This window comes from Petaurus breviceps, unplaced genomic scaffold (genome assembly GCF_028583685.1).
Source record: "Petaurus breviceps papuanus isolate PSGF00001 unplaced genomic scaffold, PetGlider_PUasm1.0 90574, whole genome shotgun sequence".
Classification (NCBI taxonomy): domain Eukaryota; kingdom Metazoa; phylum Chordata; class Mammalia; order Diprotodontia; family Petauridae; genus Petaurus; species Petaurus breviceps.
In genome coordinates, this window is record NW_027187277.1 from 1,576,230 (window position 1) to 1,598,422 (window position 22,193).

Sequence of the window (22,193 nt, forward strand, 5' to 3'; positions counted from 1 at the left end):
ACACACACACACACACACACACACACACAGACACACACACACACAGAATCAGGAGAGGTTCCCTTCTCCCAGAAGGGGTCAGGGTTGCTAAAAACTGAGCCAAGGTAGTAATACTGATTTTCTTTGGTCAAAACATAACAGCACAAAAGATTCTCTAGAATTTCTCCTTAAATAAATGAAAAAAAATCATCTCAGAACAACATCATAATGCTGAGAGATCCCTGTACCTCTTCACCAGCTTCCCACCTCAGAATATAATTTAGTTTCCCCTGAGAGCAGCCTTTGCCCATTCCCTACAAGATGATGGACAGCCTTGAATGACAGATTTTGGGGAGGGGTGAATAAGACTTAACCTTTACTGTTTTTCCCCCTTTTGTTCTTCTTCACTGTCAAACACCAAGAAAGCTTTTCATGTATGTTGACAGAAATATGCACTGAGGAGATTACAGCCCTGAAGTGGGAGGGTCCTTGCTGACACACCATCCAGTCCAAGGGCAACGAGTTGGGAGTATATAGTCAAGAGCTTTGCTAGATCCACTGAAGGACAGAATTTCCTTCAGCACAGAAAATAAGGTGAGATTATAAAGTAATGACTTGGGGAAAGGGGGAGAGCTCTATTCAGAAATGAAAGTGATATGAATACAAAAGATGTCCATTTAAAAATTTAAAGAAAATAAAATAAAATGATGGGATTGATTTCCACAGGTAGTTCATGGTAATGTCTCATTACTTTGCAGTTATGCTATGTATTAGAATACATGTCAATCAGAAGACCTCATATTTAGTGCTGGGAAAAACCTCAGAGGTCATCTAATACAAGGCAGCTAGGTGATGCGGTAGAATGAATGCTGGGCCCGGAGTCAGGAAGACCTGACGTCAAATCCAGTCTCAAAACACTTACTAACTGGGTGACCCTGGGCAAGTCACTTAACCTCTGTCTATCTCAGTTTCTCCAATTATAAAATAGGGATGATAGTAGCACCTACACTTCACGGTTGTTGTGAAGATCAAATGAGATGTTTGTGAAGTGCTTAGGCCAGGGCCTGGCATGTAATGGGCACTATATAAATGATTATTTCCTTCCCTTCCCCCACCATCTCACCCAGGTGGTAAGTCCAGTGGTTACTCAAGGAACTAATACCCCTGCTGATTTTTTTAAAAAAGCTTTTATCTTTATTTTTTTTTAAAAGCTTTTATCTGCTCCATTTCTGACCTGGATCAGTTCATCCCTCCTTAGGTACATAGTAGGTACTTAATGAATGCCTATTGCCTTTCTTTCATTCATTTACTTACAGATATGGATCTCAGAAAGGTTAAAAGACTTGCTCCCAATCACACAGATAATAAACAGCAAAGATGCAAATTAAAGCCAGGGTTTAGGATGGCAAATTGCTCCCTTTCCACTCTACTAGGCTTTGATCACTTGAGGACTGTTTAAAGTGATCACAGGATCATTAAGCTGGTAAGAACCTTGGAGTTCACCTGATCCAACCTTCCCATTTTATAGATGAAGAAACTGGGGTTCAGAGAAGTTCAATGTCATGCCCGAGATCCCACAGGTAGGAAGTGGCAGAACTCCTCCTGTAGGTCATGGTACTTGGGTCACTTCTGAAAAATGATGTAGCAGGATGTGTTTCATTTGCTTACAAAGGTAGCAGCAGTTATAGGACTTAGGGATAACACTGGGCATGTGGCAGGAAGACACAGAGCCAATACAGGGTTTTCCCTTTTCTTTTGTAGTTCAGGTCTTTCCTGCCAGCTGTTCCCCTTAGCTCCCTGCTGTTCTGCATTCTGCCATATACAGTAAAAGGCTTATGCAAAATCACTGGCTAGCAGGTAGTATGGCTAAATAGAACCACTTATTAAAAAAAAAAAAACTGAAGGCCAAACTATAAACTATTTCAAAAACACTCAAGTATAAGAAGAACCAATGGTTTGGTCAGTATTGGGAACTCCCAGTGTGGGAATTCTTTGCACAGATCCATGTATGATTTAGGAGATGGGACCTAGAGTAATGGTCTTTAAACTGAAGTCTTCAAAATGTATGTATACATATATATGTGTGTATATGTGTATAAATATGTGTGTGTACATTTCAATGTAAGTGATTTCCTTTGCAATCTTATGCTTTTAAAGTCACTTTTCTGAGAATGGGTCCACAGACAAAGGGGTCTATGACAAAAGAAAGGTGAAGAATCTCTGATCTAGAGAGATTATGAGATATAGAGAGGTTAAATCCCTTGCCTTGGGTCACACAAATAGAAAATGTCAGAGTTGGGATCTGAACCTGGGTCTTCCTGACATTATGCCCAGAGTGCTATCCACAATACCACAACTACTATAATTTTGAAAATCTCATTAAAAAAATGAAAGGGCAAGCCTTGTTTCCTCTCGTTTCCAGAAAGCAAAATCTATTTGTACATCCCAAAATATAGTTCCAGTTTGGTAGGTTTTTAGAAGCTTCAACAACTGTGCAAACATCAAAAACGTTAAAGTAGCATCAAGTATAAAACTATTTACAAGGGGCAGCCAGGTGGCTCAGCGAGTAAGAGCACCAGCTCCAGTGTTGGGATGACCTGGAGATCGAATCCCGGGCTCAGATACTCAGCACCACACCCAGAAATAACTGGCCGTGTAACCTTGAGCAAGTTACTTAACCCCGATTGCTTAAAAAAAAAAACTGCTTACAAAAAAAATAACATGAGATTTCTTTACCTTTTCTCTGGCTCTCCTCTTTGTCCCTGCGTCCATCCACTCATTTTCTTTGTCCAGCATGTCAATGAAGGCCCAGCGAACTCCCTCAATCAGTTCCTCCATCTAGAAGAAAAAGTCAGCCTAATAAGAAAGTCCAAGCATAAGGCAGAAAGCACAGTGGGCAGAAGGTAAACAACACAGGAACCTTTAGAAGAGAGCTTCAGGGCCATCCCCCACTTAAGAGAGACACAGATTGATGAAAATAAGTGAGAGGTGACTGACTCCTTTGTATCTAAGCTTGGACTGCCCCAAGAAGACCTTGCAAAGAAAGAATCTTCCGCAACTTAAACATAACTAGAGACTGGTTGCAATGACTGCAGCATTTACCTCCCCAAAACATTTCAAGGACCGGCAATAAACAGATTACATGGAGAAATTACCATAGCTTCTACCTTGTAACCTAAATCTGCCTGTGGCTATCTAACTCTGAGAACTCATTTCTATTTTCTATAAGGGCTGAAGGGGGAAAAAATAAAAAGCAAAAAAGTGAACAGGGAGATGGGTACTTCAGAAAAATGACTGAAACTGAAAAGATCCAAAGTTAACAGAAAGCCAAGTAGAAAGACAAGGAACCCTGAGGGAAAACTTCCCCCACATGAATCAGAGTTGTTCTGGGTACCCCAGTCAGTTCTTTTTAAGTGTGATACCTAGGGTGAACCAAATACTTTTTCAGTATCTTTGTTCTTGGCTTCTCATTCACCTCACTACTCTCCCTCTCCCTCCCCCTACCCCCTCCCTCTCTCTCTCTCTCTCTCTCTCACCTTCTGTCTCTGTGTCTGTCTCTCTCTCTTCTCTTCTCTGTCTCTCCTCTCTCCATCTCTCTCCTTTCTCTTTTTCTCTTCTTCCATCTCTCTCTCCTCTTTCTGTTTCTCTCTTCTGTTTCTCTCTCCATATCCCAAAATGATTGAACCAAAACTGATTGTTCCCAAGGAATTTCTTCTAAAAGATCTAAAACCAAACTTATAGCAATTCTTTGATACTCCTATACATATCATGTCCTTGCTCTCTCTCTAGTTCAAGGAAGGAAGTAAAATAGACTAGAGAAAAAGATGTTACCTATAAACACAAACAGGGTATTCAGGGGAGATACCCATCCCATGCTCATAATAAGCAATACCCTGACTTCTATGCACACTAATGTCTATATTTCCCACAAAAAAAGACAAGGTAGGTGGTTTTTAAAATTGTGGCTAAAATTATCTTTCTAATTTATTGCTATATAACCAATTTTAGTTATTCAGGTGAAGAAAGAAGGGAAAAACTTTACTTTGTTCTGCCACAAAGTTTAGTTTTATAACTTAAAAATTCTTCTGGCTAATTAGTTTTCAGCTCTGTAACAGCTGTAAGGGAACCAACTATAAATAGGTAAACCTGGTTATATGTAGCATATGGGTAAATTTTAGAGATTTCTCACAGAAAAAAAAATAAAAGAAACAAATATTCCCCTCTTGAGAGGAAAAGCCCTGTGATTTAGTGGTATGGGGAACTTATGAAAAGGGAAGTCTCTCTATCAGTGCAGATCTATACCTGGGGGCCCTCAGAAATGAAGTGACTTGCCCAGGGTCACACTGTCAGTAGGTATGAGAGGAAGAACTTGAAGCCAGGTTTTCCTGATTCCCAGGTCAGTTTCTATCCTCCACATCATGCAGTCTCTTGGGAGTATTATAGAATTTTGGACCCAGAAGATACTTTAAACATGACTTTGCTTCCCCTGCCACACACACACACACACACACACACACACACACACACACACACACACTTTACAGAGGAGAAACTGAGGCCCTGAGAAATTGTCTTGCTCAAAGTCACCAAAAGAGTTAAATGCAAGAACCAGGACTCAAACTCAAAGATTTAAGGGTTGGGTGTTTTTGGTTTTGTTTTTCTGGAAATAAGAAGGGGACCTCTCAGGGATCAAGGGAAAAATATAGCACACAGGAAAGAAAAAAGGCTGATGCCTGAAACAGGAAAGCAAAAACCAAGAAAGGTATTAGAATGCTACAATGGAAAACCAGGACCTCTGACTGGAATTCAATCTCTAAACAGTAATCTATAGGGGCCTATATCACTCACAGGATTAGCACACATCCTCCAGCCCTTGTATAATCACACTCAAAAGGGTGCTTAACCCAGGAGACATGGTAAATAGTCCCTATCCAAGGACCTACCATCATATGGAATTCCTACACCTTAAAACCTGGCCTACACCAGATCCTGTATCCATTCTCCCTGCCCAGACTACACTTTCTACTTGCTCCTTCAGTTTGTTCTAATGCCTAGACAGTATTCCTACCTGTATAACTGGATGCCACTAAGGACCCTAAAATTTAGAGGACAAAGGGGGGGAAGAGAAGAAGCATTTATATAACAGGTACTATGTACCAGGCACTCTGCTAAGTACTTTTTACAAGTACTGTATCTCATTTAATCCTTACAACCAGGTAGGGGCTATTTTTATTCCCACTTTATAGTTGAGGAAACTGAGGCAAACAGAAGTCCAGTGACTTGTCCAGGGTCATAGAGATAATAAATGGCTGAAATTGGATTTCAGCTTAGGTTGTCCTGACTCCAGGTCTGGTGCTCAGTCCACTGCAACAACTGAAAGGTCTTTAGAGATGATCTATTCCAATTCTCTCATTTATACCAATGAAAACACTGAAGCCCAAATGAGGTGAGTGTTCTCCTGCCCACTCTTATTCTTAGGACTCTATCTATACATACTGAATCCCTCTAATTTGCCCTAAAGACCCTAGACTCCAGTCTCAGCTTTACTCCCTGGCTTTTTAGTACCTGGAGGCACCATCTTTCTATACTAGCTAACCAGAATCTTCACTGATTATACTCATTATCAGCAATACACTTCCAATCAAGCTGGGCATCCATCCCCAGCACCTCCTAGACTGCCACTACTCACATATGACCCATTATCGACACAACTTTCTAAGAAGAAAATCTTTTTAATTAATCAGAGAACAGGATCTTCCTCAAACCTGGCTTAGGTTTGGTAATAACTTAACTAGTTGGTAAGGAGTTAATATGATGAAATCTAGCTACATAGATGAGAATTATCTACTCATTAAACTAAAAGTTTATCTTAAGGTAAGATTTATCTTGTCTTTCTGTGGTATGATATTTTTACTGCTGCTAGTCTTTTTTTTTTCTTTTTTGTTTTTTTTTTCCTTTTGTTTGTTTTTTGGAGGGGGGAAGGCAGGGCAATTGGGGTTAAGTGATTTGCCCAAGGTCACATGGCTAGTAAGTGTTAAGTGTCTGAGGCCATGTCATTAATCTTTAAAAAAAAAAAAAAGGTAAACATTTTCTTTGAAAAAGAAAGCTATACTTGAATTTGAGTTGCTGTCCAATAAGCCCATTTGCTTGGAATCATATCTCTGATGCCTGACAGTAATTGATGGGAGGGGAAACACTGAGAGAGGAAAAAGACTCTTCATTTTGCAAAATTCCAACCTAGAACATAGTAGCCAAGGAAAAAAGGCAAAAGGAAAATCCCAAGAGGAAGCAGAAAGGGAAAGAAGAGAGGCTGTTGTGGTTATCTGTCTGGTATGGCTATTCTAGGGCAGCTATCCATATGTAAGGCAGGTATCACATATCATATCAGAGCCATATAGAGACCCCAGTTTTGTCCCTGGTGCTGACAGCACTTTCAGTCCTTCAGCAGCATAAAAATAACAGTTAAGCATACATATCTAATTGTTAAAAAAAATTACTTAGGATACTTCAAGGTAGCATACTAGAATGACATCCTTCCCTACCCTTCATATTACCCCACCCAGCTACACACAGCCTGAGAGTGGGTCTACTAGCACCTGAGCTTCTATCATCCTCTCCCATTAGGCCAGTGTTTCCCCTCCATAACTAAAGCCAGCTTTATGCTGACTGCCTTAAAACACAAATTCCCAATTCCATCTCTGATTATATAAATTTGGAACTCCAGTGTAATTTCAGGTAAATAGCAGTTCTACCCCTTTTTGTCAACTGACTAGAAAACAATCCATGTAATATTTAGTCCACACTCTGGCCACTTTTGATGAAACATGTACTTACCTGTGAAGGATCTTTCAGCTTTGAAAGGCTGCATCCTAACTGTGCCAGATAAGACTGCCCAGTATAACAGGAGGAATGGCAAACTCAATGGACCTTAAAAATGAAGTGACTTCACCTTCTGTCTCTCTCTCTCCTCCTCCTCTACCATCCACTCAGACTTATTTTATCTACTCTCAAGAACAAGAGGAAAAAATGTTGGCGTTCTTTTTTCACCCCAGAAGTATAATGGTTGACAGCATTCAGCAGCTAAAATATATGGGCAGTATCAATTAGGGAATGACTGAGCAAGTTGTGGTATATGATTATGATGGAATACTACTGTGCTAAGAAATGACAAGCAGGATGCTTTCAGAAAAACGTGGGAAGACTTATATGAACTAATACAAAATGAAGTGAGCAAAGCCAGGAGAACATTGTACATAGTAACAGTAATATTGTAAGAATGATCAGCTGTTGGAAGACTTAGCTACTCTGATTAATACAATGACCCAAGACAATTCCAAAGGACCCATGGTGAAAAATGCTGACCACCTCTAGAGAGAGAACTGATTAACTCTGAGTTCAGACTGAAGCATACTTTTTTTTTACTTACTTTATTTTTCTGGGTATTTTGTATGTATTTTCTTTTGCAAAATGGCTAACATGTAAATATGTTTTGCACAACCACACATATAATTGGTATCATATTGCTTTCCTTCTCAAGAGGTGAGGGAAAGAAAGAAGGAAGGGAAAGAATTTAGAACTCAAAATTTTTTAAATGAATATTAAACAATTTTACATGTAATTGTAAAATATTTAACAAAATAAGTAAAATATATACATATATATATTTAAAATACATGGGCAATAGGGGCAGCTAGGTGACGCAGTGAATAGAGCTCCGGCCCTGGAGTCAGGAGAGGACCTGAGTTCAAATCCAGCCTCAGACATTTAACACAAAAACTAGCCATGTGACCTTGGGCAAGTCTCTTAACCCCAATTGCCCTATCATTCCCCCCTCCAAAAAGCAAAAAAAAAAAAATATATGGACAATTAAATGGTGTAATGGACAGAGCACTGGGCCTGGAAATCAGGAAAACCTGAGTTCAAATATGGTTTCAGATACTTACCAGCTGTGTGATCCTGGACAAGTTACTTAATCTCCATTTGCCTCAGTTTCCTCAACTATAAAATGGGGAAAATAACAGCACCTACCTACCAGAGTTGTTGTGAGAATCAAGTGATATAATATTTGCACGGCCCTTAGCACAGGGCCTGGCATGTAGTAAGTGCTATATAAATGTTAGCCATTTTTATTATTACATACCTAGCTTAGGTGAGCCTGAACATAAGTTTGGGCTTGCCTCTTTTGTCTTATTTATTTCCTAATTACAGTTTACTGAGTAACAATCCTGAGACAGACATTTCCAGCCTTAGAAGGACCTTGTGAGTTCATGAGGTCAGTATCCTGGCTTCCTCATTAAGTGATAGCAATGATTATCAGCAACTGGAGGCATTCCAGAATTAAAGATGACCACTGATAGGAAGAGGAACTCTATGCCTGGCTGACTTGCCCAAAGATATAGACCTTGAGAGAAATGTTTGCAAAGTCCAGAACGAAGGTAAAAGGTAAAATGCCTATTCAGCAGTATTGCAAACTGCTTCATTTTCTGAAGTTTGTCTCAAATATCTAAGAGAGTATAATAGCATTTATGTCTACTGTGATTGCTTAAGTTTTTCTGTTGATGTCAGTGCACACTTATGAGATTTTTGTCTTTTTGATATTTCTTTTACGGTTGGAGGAAATAAATAGCTGTCCAATATCTGATTTGCATTGTACAGCAAATTTTTTTTACTTCTCCTTTTGGAAGAGTCCATAGACAAGACTCAGACCTATGCTTAAGTAATTTTCCATAGGGCAAGCATAAGAGTCGGAATTAGAGAAAGGATCTAATCCCTCTCATCAGAGGAAGAGTTCCCCAGGGACTGAATCTAGTATACCTCTATGCATAGATCCAAAGTTGAGAGGGACCCCTTAGTGGAGAAGAAGTGGGTAAGCACCAGAGCTCCACCCAGCACCATCACTCCCACCTCGGGCCCAACAATGCTTTGGTTCTTTATTGTCATAATAAGTAATTTTATTATAACATAAAGTTCTTTATTACAAGCTTCCAACTAGATCAAGGGTGAACGCATGTTCCTGAGACAGTTAGAGCTTGATAATATGATTAGCCTATAAGATGACTGTTAGTCCTATCACCTAGTTGCTGTGTATAGGCTATGTTCACACCTTTGCTGATGCTGTTTTATCCCTCCCAGTCACTCTTATCTCCTCCACATGATTCTCTATGCCAACCCTTCCCAAATATGCATATACAAAAAATCTGGATAGTTTCATTTCCTTTCTTACTTCTGCTGATTAAACCTTTAAACAACCTTCAAAGCCAGAAACAAATGCAATCTCTCCCATGTTGCCTTCTAACTACTGCAACCACATTGATCTCTTCCTTATTTGAGTTCCTGTTGTCTTTTTTTCATCAGTAACTACAGTCTAGAACTTCCTTGTTCTTTGTTTTAAGTATTACTTTTCCTTTCCTAACTAACCTTTAAGTTCCTTGATGTCAGATTCTCTGTCATATATGTCTTTGTACCACCCCTTCCCCACCTAATGATTAATAAAGTGCTGGGATCCTTTGGCCAGGTGGGTAGATCTGGACCTGCTATTTCACTAATTTAGAGAGCTGCTGGAGTGGAAACACTTTCCACCTATACAGATAAGAAATTCATTGGTGACCTATAATGTTGTTATTATTTACTTGTTTGTTCATTTTTTAAAACATTTTGAGTTCCATTGTTCAAAGATCAACTATAATTGACTTAGCTCTTCTTGGCAATACAATGATCCAGGACAATTCCAAAAGATTCATGATGGAAAATGCTATCCAGATCCAAAGAAAGAACTGATGGAGTTTGAATGAAGACCAAAGTATACAATTTTCACTTTATTTGGGGGTTTTTTCCCCTTTTGTTCTGTTCCTTCTTTTATAGCATTACTAATATGGAAATATGTTTTATATGACTGTATATATATATATATATATATATATATATGTAACCTATATCAAATTGTTTACCATCTTAGGGAGGAGGGAGAAAATTTGGAACTCAAAATTTTATTTTTAAAATGAATGTTAAAAAATGTTTTTACATATAATTAGAAAAAATAAAACACTCTTTAGAAAAACATTTTGAGTTTTAAATTCTTTCCCTCCCTTCAGCCCCTCCACTGCCCGTTGAGAAGGCAAGCAATAAATCAATTATACATGTGAAGTTATGTAAAACACATTTGCATATTAGCCATCTCGCAAAAAAAATTTAGGAAAGTGAAGAAAAAAAGCATGCTTCAATCTGCATTCAGAGTTCATCGGTTGGGACAGCTAGGTGGTACAGTGAACTGGCCCTAGAGTCAGGAGAACTTGAGTTCAAATATGACCTCAGACACTTAACACTTACTAGTTGTGTGATCTTAGGTAAGTTACTTAACCCCAACTTCCCTGACTTTCCCCCTCCAGAAAGCCAAAAAAAAAAAAAAGAATTTGAATTCTTTATTATAAAGACTAGCTCTCTGGGGGGAAATAGCAAGAGAGAAGGGGGAATTTAGGTGATATAAAAACAAGAGACATCAATACATTTCTTTAAAGTGGGAGGGGGGCAGCTAGGTGGCACAGTGAGTAGAGTGCAGGCCCTGAAGTCAGGAGGACCTGAGGTCAAATCCAGCTTCAGATACTTCACACTTAACTACCTGTGTGACCTTGGGCAAGTCACTTAACCCCAACTGCCTTGCCCTTCCACTCCAAAAAAAAAAAAAGAGTACATTGGTTTTCTTTCTGGAGGTAAAGAGCATTTTTCATTTTAAGTCCTTTGGAAAGACCTATAGTCTTAAGACATTCTTGGAGCACTGAGTGGCTAAGTGACTTATTCATGGACTTGAATGTAGGTCTTCCTGATTCCAAGATGACCCCCTATCTTATGTGCCCCTTATGGGCACACAGTGGGTGACTAATAATTGCCTTGTTTCAGAGGCTAGGGGTCTCTAACAGAAAACTTAAATCTAACTCACTCTGGCTGTATACTAAAGTCATAAGATCATATAATGTTCTAGCTGGAAAGGACCTGAGAGATCTAATCCAATACTCTCATTTTCGAGTTGAAGAAACTGAGACACAGAGAAGTTAAGCAATGTGCTCAAGTTCACAAAGACAGCTGTATCTCCTATAACAAGAACTAGTGTCTTCTGTAACCAAGTCTAGATAGTTTTCCACTAACACTGCTTCCTATGAAGTTAAGTTTTATTCTAAATAGAAATAAACGCTTAACTCTAACTATCCTCACTTTTTCATTAGAAGCAGCCCCTTCTGTTTCTGACAGAGCTCTAATGGTAAAATGTGATATTTTGAATTGTTCAACAAGGAGTCAACACTGGTGAGCTGTGTCTATTTTTTATTTATTTGTAGTTCCCCTTGGGCTGTTGTTCCTTCCCTACACATCAGTCCTGAAGTACATAGCCTACTTGTACTTTCAACAACGATGATAGTACTCATTTGTGTTTAGACTCACTTCATCTATAATTTATTATATGCTCCTAAAGTATTAATATGGAATCATGGTGACACTATTGATGTGCAAGCCTTTTTTGTACCCTTGTTACATTGTTATACTTATTGGAGATGGGGTTTTTTATTTTTAATTTTTATTTTGACTTAGTTCACATTATTCATATTAAAAACATTAAAAATATTTTCTTTTCTTTTTTGTGGGCAAACATGGCAGCTACTTAATACTTGGCATCCTAGAGTATAAACCTAGATACCAATGGCTTGTATTTCTGTACTATCATTAAAAAGTTCTCTGTACTAGTAAAGGTTGCTTCTCCTTCCTGTGAAAGAAATTCTCTTGCACACACTTGATATAAAAAAGAGTGGGACATATAAAAATAATGTCACTCATCCAAAAATATCATTATTTTTTTTATCTTCACATTGCAGATTATATTTCCAAGAATGTAGGTATGTCATCACAAGTGGCAATGCATTTGACTAAGAACCACCTTTCATATTCAGTCCTTTCTTCTGACCTTAGTTTGTAAATGGCTAATATCCTCAAAAAAAAAAAAAAAACAGAAAAAAATACTCTTTTATCCTCCAGACTTCCTTCAAGTCTCAGCAAAAATCTCACCTCCAACAGAAAGCTTTTCATTCTAGTGCCTTCCCTCTCTTGATTACTTCCTGTTTATCCTATGGATAGCTAATTTGTATATAGTCGTTCCCAAGCACAATTAGATAGTCAGTTCCTTGAAGGCAGGGACCATCTTTTGCCTCTTTTTGTATTCCCAGCATTTAGCAAAAAATGAAGATAATTCCCAAATCTATATAACCGACCTTGACAGTAGGTGCTTAATAAATGTTTATTGACTTACTGGAGGTCAGAAAGACTGGGTAAGAAGGATCACAGGATAAATATGACATGATACTCTACAGAGGTTGGCTAATTGCCAATGGGAATAGTTTCAAAGGAAAGAAGCTGCCTAAAGCATACATACTTCTCTCATTCACATTGAGTCACCAAACTTAACAAGATGAAGCAGTGGGTAGAGTGCTAGACTTGGAGTCGGAGAGACCTGAGTTCATATCCTGCATCACACACTTACTAACTATATAACACTGAACAAGCCATTTAACCTCAGTCTCAGTTTCCTCATCTGTAAAATGGGGGTGATAAGAATAGCAGCTACATTCCTGATTTGATGTGAGGATTATATGAGATAACATACATAAACTTTAAAACTGATTTAATGTGAGGATTATATGAGATAACATATGTAAAGTGCTTTGTAAACTTTAAAGTGATATATATATATATGCTATAAGGTGCTTTAAAGTTTAAAAAGTAATTAACATTCATTATCTCATTTGATATACCACACTTATTATCCCCATTTTATAGGTGAAAAAACTGTAACACAGAAAGAATTAGAGAGTGCAAGGGACCTGTCCATGTCGCTAGTAAATGTTAGAGACAGGATTCAAACCTAGGTTTTTCTGAATCTAAGACTAGAATTTTATATACTATACCAATCTTTTGTCCAACTATAGAACAAGCCTTATGTAATCAAATACAAACTATGTCAGGAACCTCCAGTTCCTCAGTCCATCCTTTTTCACAATCTAGCACTCCTAATTCTAGATTAACTTTCCTTCCTTCATAGTCTTGACCCAACTATATATGATTCAGTAATACATAGGATCCATTACAAATTCATGCTGTCTTACCTAAATGAGGCCTTGAAAACTGCATCAAAATCATGTCCAATTCACAGCCAATTGCCATGCCCACAAAAGCTGTTCTAAATCTTCCTTTCTCTCCACAAGACCCAAATTCCATCCCCAACCCTATCCTCACCCAGGAGATGACCTTGACTACTAAGACTAACATCCCTTGTTGTTCCTTGTGAGTTCCTTCATCTCCCTTCTTCCACATTTAAGAATTTCACTGCCTTTATATACTCCTTTTCTTCTCCTGAAGTTCAGAGAATGAGGGAAATCCTTCCTTGCAAGGCTAACCACTCCCACTAATATAAGTGATCTCCTGAAATTCGAATCATTTAGTCCCTCTCTCCCACTTTCCTTTAATCCCTCCCTATCTGCTGGCTTCTCCTTTTTTACTCAAATCTCTATACTAAAAACAAAACAAGCAAACCTGAACAATAAAGCCCCAAACTTTCCCCTGGCCCAGTTATCTCCAAGCTATTATCCTTTAGCTCTCCTCTTATTCGCAGCTAAACTTCTTGAAGGAACAGTTTACCTTCACTCTAATTTCTCATCGTCCATTCATACTGAACACCCACCCACTCTTAATGTGGCTTCTAGCCTTACCATTCCCTGATAACTGTACTGAAACTGTTCTCTCCATATTTACCAATAACCTTAATTGATAAATCTAATACCTTTCTATAGCATATGGCACTGTTGACTACCCCTTAATTCTCGTTATTCTACCTTCCTTTGCCTTCCATGATTCTCTCCTGGTTCTATTCCTAACTGCCTTACCACTACTAAGTATCCTTTGTTCATTTATCTTCCTTTTACTACTCCTAAACCATAGGGGTCATCCAAGGTTCTTTTCCTAGTTCGATATTGTGTTTCCAACTAGTTATTTGTCATTTTCACCTGGACACCCAGTCAGCACCTCAAATTCAACATATTTAAATTTCAAATCCTGATTCTCTCTCCTCATACAAGATAGCCCACTTTCTGTTCATGTCACCATCCTTAAGTCATACATGTTCAAAACTAGGAGTCTTCTTTAACTCCTTCACTACCCTCATGGGCATATCCAATCATTTGTAAATCCTATTGAAACTATCCCCAAAATATCTCTCACATTGTCCTCTTTTCTCTATTCACACTTTCTCCACATTACTTCAGACCTTTACTTAGCTCATTGTAATAGTCTCCTAACTCCTACACTACCTTCAGTCTCTCCTCCCCAATCTCTAATCCAGCCTTCACGTGGTTGCCAAAATAATCATATTAATGCACAGGTCAAACCATGCCACTTTCCTGACCAAAAAACTTTAATGGTTTCACACCTTTAGTATCTTCCCCTCTCACCTTCATTTCCTTGTGAAATAGCCTCTAAACAGACTCTTAAATACCATCCTCCTACAAAATTCCTCCATGTACATTTGGTCTAATTTCACTGCTTTTTCTTTGGTTTTGGTTTTTTGTTTGTTTGTTTGCTTGTCTTCCTGTTTGTTTGTTTTGGGCAGGACATTTCCACCTCCTCTAAAAAAACATGCAGGACTAAGATATCAGAGTTCAGAAATGGTAGCCTTACTGCCCCTGGTGATGAAAAAGGCTTGGGGTTTTTTTTAAGTGCAAATTGTCCTTCTTCCATTCTGACCCTTACTTTTCCTCAGACATCCTCATTTATTCTAGTCAGTTAGAAACTGACTTTAGAACTCTGATGCTTTAGAGGCTGTCTACATAGCAGCTCACTCTCAGTTATTCTTCTGCTCCCTTGAAATGGCTAACATTTATACAGCGCTTTAAAAGGTTAAGTCTGAAGTATCATCAGGACATTCAGATGGAGATAATAATAGTAACAATGGTAACAACAATAAAAGCTAACATTTATAGAGTAACTACTATGTGCCAAACATTTTATAAATATTATCTCATTTGATCCTCACAACAACCCTGGGAGGTAGGTATTTACCTATAGGTAAATCCTTATTTTACAGATAAGGAAACTGAGGTAAAGAGAAGTTATGGGACTTGCCCAGGGACAATTAGCCAATAAGTGTCTGAAACTGGATTTGAATTTAGATCTTCCTGATTCCAAGTACAGCACACTATTCATGATGCTACCTCGCTGCTTCATAGCCTATAGACATTTGGAGGTACAGGTCGGGAGATCAGAAATGAGGATGAGATTGAGAAAGATCTAGTAATTATCTATGTGGATATAATAGTTAAAGATGAGAGAATGGAGAGAGAGAAGAAAATAGATCTAAGGACAGATTTATGGACAGCAACCTCAGTAAGATGGTAAGAAAAGAATAAGGAACCAGAAGAGGAGACAAGAAAGAAAGGAAGGATGGAAAGAAGGAACTTTATGAAAAAGTCTGGCCACTAATGGGAAGAGAGAGAAAGATGAAACAGTAGCTAAATAGGTTAGGACAGCCAAGGAAAGACTTTTTTTTTTTTAGATTTGGAGTGACTTGAATATGTCTATAGGCAAACGGAAAGTAGCCAATAGTAAAGGAGAGATCTAAGATACACGAGAGAGGAAAATGATTGCTAGAGCTTGATTTTGAAAAAGGCAGAAGGGCATGGGAAACATGTAGAGGGTTCAGTAGGAAGGTTGAGCCTAGCAAGTCATAACATTGCTTTCTTTCTTACCAGAGGGAAGGAGGAAAGAGTGTTGAAGCTGAGAGATTTTAAGGATCATTGTCACAAAGGTAAGCAAGGTCCCTCCTTGATTACATCAGTTGTCTCAGTGACATCTAAATCATCTGTTAATAAATGTAGAGATCAGAAGTGGTGTTGAGAGCTTGAAGAGAGAGGAAAAGATTTAAATGAGTTACTGTGGGGAATAAGTCCATAGGACAGAAGCAGTTAAGGCTCCGATGATGTAATGCTCTATTAATTTGTAGTGAGTGAAATCATTTGGATTTTGTGAATTTAAACCAGAGTGTTTAGCAGTCAGAAAGGAGAAGCAGAGGAATCAAGTGCTGAGGGCTAGCAGGTAAGAGCAAGTAAAGGCCCATTTCTTATTCATCTCTAAGGAACTGTGATGAACAAAGTGTCCTGTAAATAGTAGGCACTGAATGAATGTATAATATAACATAATGATTTCATTATATTACAAACACTGCTTAAAATGAACAAACTAGTCAAAATTTTTGTGTATTTTTGTTTTAATGCTACCTGTGGTAACAGGATTTGACCTATCAATAATTATAAAAACCTGGATATGACACAGAAATTATATCTCCTTTCTCACTAAAAGGAGGAAAGTGTCTACATTTTATGTGCTTTTATTTATTTATTTATTTTGAGTTGCTTGAATGGGTTGTTTCCTACCTCACCTCCTCTTAGAATGTAAAATCCCTTAGGGCAGAGACTTGTTTTGCCTTAGGACATTGTCTGGCTTGTGGTAGGTGTTTAACAAATACCTGTTGTTGTTCTGTCATTTCAGTTGTGTCCTTTCAGTTATGTCTGACTCTTTGTGACCCTATTTGGGTTTTTCTTGGCAGAGATACTGGAGTGGTTTGCCATTTCCTTCTCCAGCTCATTTTTCAGAAGAGGAAACTGAGGCAAACAGGGTTAAGTAACTTGCCCAGGGTCACACAGATAGGAAGTGTTTGAGGTCAGATTTGAACTCAGGAAGATGAGTCTTCCTGATTTCATGCCCTTCACTCTACCCACTGCACCACCAAGCTGCTCCAACAAATGCTTACTGAATTGATTGTAAGACAGGATCAAGGACAATAAGGTACTGGAATGGACCGTGGACTGAATTACTAAACTACATCCTTTATATGCTGTTTGCCTCCCCCTCCTCCCCCAAGTTTGTAGGTGCAGCCTCTAACTTATCAGAGGGTGTTCTGCACTCACCAATGGCATTCCGTTGGGATACACATCACTTGAATGCTGGTAGCCTGGATGCAGTCTAGTACCCAGTTGTTATGGACCCTGTCCTATCATTTAATACTAAGTAGGAAAGCTGGAGACAGGTGGCTCATTGGGGAGAGCACTGGGCCTGGACTCAGAAAGACTTGAGTTCAAATCCAGCCTCTGACACTTAGTAGCTGTGTGACCCAGAGCAAGTCACTTAACCCTGTTTGCCTCAGTTTCCTCATCTTTTTTTTTTTTTGCTTTTTGAAGGGCAGTTGGGATTAAGTGACTTGCCCAGGGTCACACGGCCAGTTTCCTCATCTTTAAAATGATCTGGAGAAGAAAATTGCAAACTACTCCAGTATCTTCACCCAGAAAACCCCAAATAGGGTCACAAAGAGTCAGACATAACTGTAAAACAACAACAAATTTCCCCCAGAGGGAAGAACTAGGAGTTTTGGGTAAAAATTGCAACAAGGAGGAAGTAGGCTTAAAGTAAGGAAAAGCTTTCTAATAATTAGAGCTAGCTAGAAGGGTATTGGGAGGCTCAGTGTATTGAGTGCTGGGTCTGGAGGCAGGAAGAGCTGAGTTCAAATTCAGCCTCAGATACTTACTAGCTGTGTGACCCAAGGAAAGTCACTTACTCAATCTCTGTTTGCCTTAATCCACTGGAGAAGGAAATGACAAATCACCCCAGTATCTTTGCCAAAAAAACCCCATGGAATGCTCTGGTCACAAAGACTTGGACGTGTCTGAACAACAACACCACTGCTTATAAGAGATGTTCGTGATACAGCTCAAGAAGTCAGATGTGATTTCTGTCTCACAAGTTTCACAGCTGTCTATAGACCAAATCACCCAGCAAACCAATGCAGCAGACAGACTTAGCTGATGTGCAGTACTTGGAGGGGGAGAGATTTCTGCAGCTAAGACTGTGATTGTCACTAAGCATCAACATCTTCTCAGAGTCACATATGGTGACTGCAGCCTTTTTCTGTGGGATGTCTCACACACAGAGAAGCATTGCTCATGCCTTTGTCTTTCCAGTCATCTCCATAACACAAATAGCAATCTCAGTCGGTAGCATCATCTTTCCCACATCACTTACAATTTTTTTTAGAGGGGGGAAGGCAGGGCAATTGGGGTTAAGTGACTTGCCCAAGGTCACACAGCTCAAGTGTCAGAGGTCAGATTTGAACTCAGGTCCTCCTGACTCCAGGGCTCTATTCACTGCACCACCTAGCTGCCCCTGATCCCTTACAATTTAAAATGATCTCTTATAGTAATTTCCATCTCTTCTTTACCTTACTTTCCATAATGCCTACTTGTACATCTGGAATACCCTTCCTTCCCACTAGAATATAAGCCCCTTGTGTCAATCAGTGTCATTTTTTATCTTTTTATACCCCACAATGAGCACAGTGCCTTACCCATTTGGGGAAGGAAGGAAAGAGGTTCTGGACCTGTGATTTCATCAGTGTGGGGAACTCTCAGTATGGAAAGTCCCCCTACCCATTCAGAATGGCATTTGATGATAGCTTGCAGACTTTGGGAGTTGTGGGAGCCTCTGAGAAGTTAAGGGACTTGCCTGTGGTCTCACAGCAACAATGTATCAGGCACTAGACTTGAATTCAAGTCTTTCTGGATAGCTTAGTTCAGTACATTAGACTGCCTCTCTGCTTCGTCCATAGCAGGCCCTTAATAACTATTTGCTGAATTGATTTGAATCTTCAAAAGATGAAGGATAGCCTTTATAGTCGAAGCTATAAAGTAATAAAAACTGATTTTCACATGTGACTTGCGGAATTCAACTCATTGCTTTATAGCCACCCCTCAGACAGACAACAACTGGGGCAAACTGCATCCCAAGGAATAGGGCGACTTAAAGGATATTGATGGCAGAACTGCAACTCAATTATCTTCCAGCCCTAATGAGGTGAACTCCTTGTACTTGGAGGTTGCAAGTTCAAACTCCACCACTGAAATGGGACCCAGGTGGGCACTTAGTTTTTCTGCAACAGCTGCTACATGGGGTACAAGGAGAAACCTGCTCTGGCAGGAGACTCATTGCTCATGCATGCAGAGCCATAAGGAAGGGGCCAAGAAGAGACTGCGGGTCATCTGCAGCAGGACAAGAGATTCAAAGCCACATCTTTTCTCATAATCGAAGGGAAAACAGAATGAAGGAGGCATTAGCGCAGTAAGCTAGACGATTTGCAATCTCCTTTAAATTTAGGCTAACTCAAAGTTATTATACAGTTTTTCTTGTTTAGTTTTATTGCCCTGCTGGAAGCAGCAGGAAATGTATTCATCCCTAATAAAAGCGCATTCAATAAAGACGGACCAATAGTGTAGCTTAGGGGAAGACAGTCAGATTGGGAGTCAGGAAATCCGGGCTACCACTAACTAGCTATTGTTCCAGGGTCCAAATCACTTCACTGCTTGGGGCTTTAGTTTTCTCATCGTAAAAGGGTAGATGGGGGTTATCTCAAAGGCCTCTCTCACTCTAACATGTTCTAATCCAAAATTTACCAAGTAAACTTTTTTTTAAGGCCTCAGTTTGGATCTCCAAATTTTAGCTAGCATACAGGACATTGAAGGCAGCTAAGTAGCCCAGAGGATATAGTGTGTGGAACCTGGAATCAGAATAACCTGAGTTCATATCCTACCTCAGAATTTACTGGCTGTGTGTCCCTGGACAAGTCACCTAATCACTGCCTGACTCCGCTTTTTCCTTAGTAATAGCACCTGCCTCCCAAAGTTGTTATGAGGATAAAATGAGATAGTACTTTTGCAAACCTTAAAGTGATCCATAAATACTAGCTATTATGCAAATGCTACCAATTGAAAAAGCCCACAGAAATTATTATAGGTTTTTGAAAGAGGAGCCCATGATGGAAGGCAAGGATTTGAAGGGAGTATAATATTTACTGGAAGAACTGAGGAATCATTTAATATAGTGAAACTGATGGGGTACCTGGGGTCTAGATCAATTTGTGAAACCAACTTGTAAAACCAGTCTGTTCAGTTGTAACTGCAATTTGTCCTTTCCCATCCTTGAGCTCTGCCCCTTCTCCCTATCCTACTCGAAACCTAGGCAACACCCTGTGACCCCTTTTGTTCTTACTTAATCTCTTCATTTCTTCTCAGGCCTGGCCCACGCCCTCCTTTGTCCTTGCCTTTTGTCTCCTTCTCCTGGCCCAAATTTTATCTAAACTATCTATTCACAAGCTCCTCTTGGTCAGCTCTGATCTTTGTCTATGCACTGAGGCCCCTCCCATCTGGTCAGCCCTGACAATGGCAGCCCTACCCTTTAAAGGTAAAAAAGCATGTACCCCTCTCACTTGCAGGTTCCCTAAAGGACTCTTGCCCGCTTCTCATGGAAGCGTAACAATAAACTTCTACAACTCTCACTCCAATTAAGCCTGAGACCTTGAGTTCTTTCCAGACGATACTGCAGATTTTCTGGTCTTAGATAAGATCATAATTCCTGCTGAACCTATTGGGATCCAGTCCCCCATCAAAACCACAATTAACTAAGTGTTCAAAAATTTTGGTTAAAGCAGAAAACCCTTTTCCTATTTTAATTTCAATTTCTGTTGAAAATCCTTCTAAAATATATCAATTTGCTTTCCTGACATTTGTGGGTATAATACATTTAACTTATTGTATTGATCTAACTGTAGGCCCCTCCCAAACAGAATCTTAACCCTAAAGTGAGATCTTTTTGAAAGAAGCATGTATCTGTGCTATTTTTTTAAAGAAAAAAAATTAGCATATTAAAATATTTACTAAGAAAGATTCTTTAAATTTAAAATAATTTTTTCCCATTTTTATGGAATCATCAATGTGTTTTCACTAAAATAGCTATTGTTTTATTAATAGTATAATTAGAATTAGGGCAGCTAGGTGGCGGAGTGGAGGGAGTGCAGGTCTGGGGTCAGAAAGACTCATCTTCCTGAGTTCAAATCTGACCTTTGAATTTGTTTGAAATTGTTCTTTTAACCAAATCCCTATCAATTTGCTCTCTAGTTATTTACCAACTCTTCCCTACCTCTACCTTCCAGTCCAGATAATGAACCTCTCTAGTTAGGTGAATCTGTATTATTCGAGATTTAATTATAACTGTCTTCAGGAATTATCAAGATGGACATAAAACATTTTCCATCTCCAAAGATCTTAAATAAAGTTTTGAAATGTGCTTAAATTTAACAAGAGAGATTTTCTTCATATAAAGGTAAAATTTCCTGATAACATAGATTTAACAAAAAGATTAAATGCCAAGGGATATTATCTCTTCCTCCAGGCTGTTCAAATATAAAATTGACCAGGACTGAAAAAATTTTCAATCACTAGCCCTGAAACAATAACATTCACATAAATACTGCATAGTTCTAGCTCCCTCTCAGCGCAGCTAGGTGGTGCAGTGGATAGAACTTTAGCTCTGCAGTCGAGAGGACTTGAGTTCAAATTTGGCCTCAGACACTTACTAGCTATGTGACCCTGGGCAAGTCACCTAACCCTGTTTGACTTAGTTTCCTTGTCTTTAAACCTATCTAAAGAAAGAAATGGCAAACCACTACAGTATCTTTGATAAGAAAACCTCAAATGGGGTCACTGAAGAGTCAGACACAACTGAAACAACAACAAAACTGAAATTCAAGGCTTCCAAATCCAAGAAAGGAAAAGGAGTTACCCATAAGGCCGTCACAGGGGCCATAAAGTCATAATTACAATAATATCTTACTTTGTTGTTGTTAAGTTGTTTTTTCAGTTTTTCTTACTAACCATGATTAATTCAGGAATAATTTGTAGACAGCCTGAATTATAGAATTTTTTAAAACCTCTCCCTATTTTCTAGTAATGTAATAAATTGAATTAACTGAACATAAGCCACTTGTTGAATGAAGGGTTGAGATTTTACCTGGTCTAATTTAAAGAATAAATAAAACATTTTTCATTTGTTTTGAATCAATTATTTGCAAATATGTAGAACTGTAGTACTTGAAGTTTAACCTACTTAATTAAGAGAGGGAAAAAAGCCACTCTGCCTGGTAGTAGTTTACTATTAATTGGCTTAGCTTAGCCTTTCTACTGGGGGAGAACAAAGGCATACATCATCCTGCCCCAGTCAAAACACCATGAATTCTAAATCAGTGTAGTCCAAGTTAATGGTTTCTTATTTAATTGTAGTTTCTTAAAGAATATTAACAGAGCCTC

At 38.8% G+C, this 22,193-nt stretch overlaps 1 protein-coding gene across 1 annotated transcript in view; it reads right to left on the reverse strand.

The window, feature by feature from the left end:
- PHEX (phosphate regulating endopeptidase X-linked) overlaps positions 1-22,193 on the reverse strand; it is a 303,310-nt gene that overhangs the window by 140,304 nt on the left and 140,813 nt on the right. The window contains exon 12 of the mRNA XM_069063406.1: positions 2,716-2,817. Within this exon, the coding sequence (XP_068919507.1) occupies positions 2,716-2,817 (102 nt within the window). The remainder of the gene's footprint in view (positions 1-2,715; positions 2,818-22,193) is intronic.